At 53.1% G+C, this 3,082-nt stretch overlaps 1 protein-coding gene across 1 annotated transcript in view; it reads left to right on the top strand.

The window, feature by feature from the left end:
* LOC104121810 (microtubule-associated protein 4) overlaps window positions 1-3,082 on the top strand; it is a 163,549-nt gene that overhangs the window by 149,807 nt on the left and 10,660 nt on the right. The window contains exons 19-20 of the mRNA XM_035889476.1: window positions 434-515; window positions 2,792-2,904. Coding sequence (XP_035745369.1) covers window positions 434-515; window positions 2,792-2,904 — 195 coding nt within the window. The remainder of the gene's footprint in view (window positions 1-433; window positions 516-2,791; window positions 2,905-3,082) is intronic.

Genomic DNA, 3,082 nt, shown 5'->3' on the forward strand with positions numbered 1-3,082 from the left:
TCCCTCTGCCCCGGGCTGCCCCCCCCCACCCCCCCCAGCCGCTCCTTGTAAGACAGAGCAGAGCCAGCGCTGGGCAAAAACAGCCTGGGAAACACAGCAATGGGATGGGCTTTTTTTTGGGTCCCTCTCCCAAGTGCTTCCATGTTCTGTGAATGTGCAGTGAACTCACAATTCCCGTTTCTGGTTCCCATCCATCTGTCGGTTTTATCTGATCTCAATTTCTGTCTGCTCACATTAACCACTTCTGGCTTAAGAAACGCCCCAGCTGCCTATAGCGCATGGCATAGCGGGGCTGGGAAACCTATAGGAGAAAATAACGTGGTAGAAATGGGGGTGCCAGTTCATTGTGACCCCATGTTTGAGGTGGCCCCTGGGCCCTCAGATTCACAGGAGATGTTTCGTTGTGTTGAGTTCTTTCTTTTTGCCTCTTTAGGTGCAGATCCAGAACAAGAAAGTTGACCTTTCCAAAGTGTCCTCCAAGTGTGGCTCTAAAGCCAACATCAAGCATAAGCCAGGTAGAACTTTTTTTACCATTTCCTCATGATTTGTCTGCGGATATTGCAAGGCGGTTAAATAGAGTCCTGGATTGCGGTGGAAATAGCTTAAAGGGGGTTGGGTTTGTTGCTTTCGGGGAGTATTTCTGGAAGTACTTGCTAGCTCCTTAGTGAACCTGGTGGGTTCATCAGCGGAGACGGGGATTAGGAGATGTGGGATTTCATCTTGCTTGTGAAGATAATCTGCTGCTTCCACTCAGTTCTCCAAGCACCCACTGGTTTTTTTTTGTTCTTTTTTTATTTCCCCTCTCCATTAAAAAAAAAAAAAAAAAAAAAAAAAAGTGGATACTTAACCATGACCATTCCAGGAGTCTGGAAGCTTCTTCCATGCTGCCAGAGGGCTTTGGGGCTCTCTGAACGTGTGTGCTATGGAAGGATGGAATCACAGAATCCCAGAATGGTTTGGGTTGGCAAAGCCCTTTCAGCTCCCCCAGCCCAACCGTTCCCCTACCCCTGCCATCCCACCCCCAAACCCTGGCCCTCAGCACCGCCTCTGCCCGGCTGTTAAATCCCCCCAGGGCTGGGGACTCGACCCCTTCCCTGGGCAGCCCCTTCCAGTGCCTGACAGCCCCAAGGGGAAGGAATTGTTCCCCATGGCCAACCTCACCCTGCCCTGGCACAATTTCAGACCATTAAGTACAAGATGAAATAACTTCCCTCTGCTTCTTCAGAGCAGACCCAAGGGTCTTTTCAGCCTTCAGTTCAGGAGCAGCTCCAACACTTGTGGCTCTTTAATGACATATTATGGGATGACCATGCAGGAATTATTTGCTCCCCGCCGAGAGAACAGCAATTACCCCGCGTGAATTCCTGCGGATCTCGGGGTCCCTAACCCAGCAGCGACCGGCCCTGCGCTCGGCTGGAGCGTAGGCGAGACTCCAGTTCGAGGTCCGGGGGCTGCAGGCAGATGGTTTGAACTGTACCTTTGGAGCATCCTAACCTATGGTCAGTTCAGTGCCTCCTGCTGGTTTGCATCTGAGGACAGTTGTCCGCACAGGAGAACTCCTGGCAATCCCACATCCATGCACGGGGGGCAAGTTTGCTGACCGAAGCTAAAACCAAACTCTACAAGGTTGTCTTTGTCTGCTGCTGGGAGTTCCCTGCCGCCTTCCTGCCCGCCCGTTAGGTTGAAAGCAGTTCAACCTTGCACGCCGAGCACCACGGCCCGATGCCTCCAACGCGCTCCCGCTTGGAGAACGTGGTGCCACAAACACGACCTCTGTTCATTCAGTGCTCGGTTATAACGAGCTGTGCGCCACAATGACCGCTCTTGTCCAGGGCTGATTAAAGCAGAATAATCCATCCGGAATGATCTGCTGTCAGATGCTTTAACTGATTTTGCTAGGCTGAATCAGTTGGCTTCCATCATTGGCCATGCCAAGCGTCCAAAGTGCCGAGGACTGAGTATTTAACGATGCCACTGGGAAGCAAAGCCATGCTTGGCGATGCTTAAATAGGTTTTTTTGAGAAACCTACTGGAATATGGACTGCACGTACAGTCTCGTATATTAACGGGAACTGCAGTATTCCAAATCTGGGAAGATCTTGCTAGAAACCTACAGTTGTTTTTTCTGACCTTCACGTTCTCTCGAACCTGGATTGCTCATCCAGTTCCCACACGTGGCTGCTCCCTGCCTGCGCGGCTGCCTCCTGCGTGGGTCTGTGTGTCCGGGAGGAGCTGTCTGTCCAGGCAGCCAGGCAACTGCCAAAGATGGAGAAGTGGGAACGGATAACGAGGAAAGGAACGCGGTTAACAAAAACATGTGCCGGCACTGATGACAATGCCGATGGGCTGAGCTGGCAGAGACCTTGGCAAGGGACGTGGAGAGGAGCGGGCAGCTGGTGTTTGCCACCAGAACTGCACCAGGGCGGGATCTGCTGGGGGAGGCAGACTCATGAGCGAGATCTAGCAAGGCAGCTGGGGTGGGGATATCACCCAGCCTGTCCGTCCGTCCGGACATGTGGTGTTCCCCACCTGAGGGCACCTCCAGGGCTTGGCCGTGCAGCCCCTGCTTGCTTGGCCTGCACGGGGGCAGATGACCAACTTTGACCTTACCCTTTTTTAAACTGAACCTTAACTGGAGAGAGACAGGGACACCAAATGTGTTACTTGCTCATGTCCCTCCTCCAAAGTACATTGGGTCCCCAATAGTTCCTTGGTGGGGCTGGGAAAGGGACAGATCTCAGGTGGTACTGTTCTGGGGACGTTAACAAACCCCTGCACCATCTTGTTCTAGGGGGAGGAGATGTCAAAATCGAGAACCAGAAGCTGAACTTCAAGGAGAAGGCCCAAGCCAAAGTGGGTTCCCTGGACAACGTGGGACACTTACCAGCGGGAGGAACCGTGAAGGTGGGTGCAGCAAGCTCCGGCACACCAGGGTGGGGTTTAGATTTGGTTGTTCTTGTCCTGCTGCAGCTTCTCCTGCACTTTGGTCACAACAACCCCAGGCAATGCTACAGGTGTGGGGGAGAGTGGCTGGAAAGCTGCCTGGTGGAAAAAGACCTGGGGGTGTTGGTTGACAGCTGTC

The sequence above is a fragment of the Egretta garzetta genome, unplaced genomic scaffold (genome assembly GCF_000687185.1).
Source record: "Egretta garzetta isolate BGI_Z169 unplaced genomic scaffold, ASM68718v1 scaffold912, whole genome shotgun sequence".
Classification (NCBI taxonomy): domain Eukaryota; kingdom Metazoa; phylum Chordata; class Aves; order Pelecaniformes; family Ardeidae; genus Egretta; species Egretta garzetta.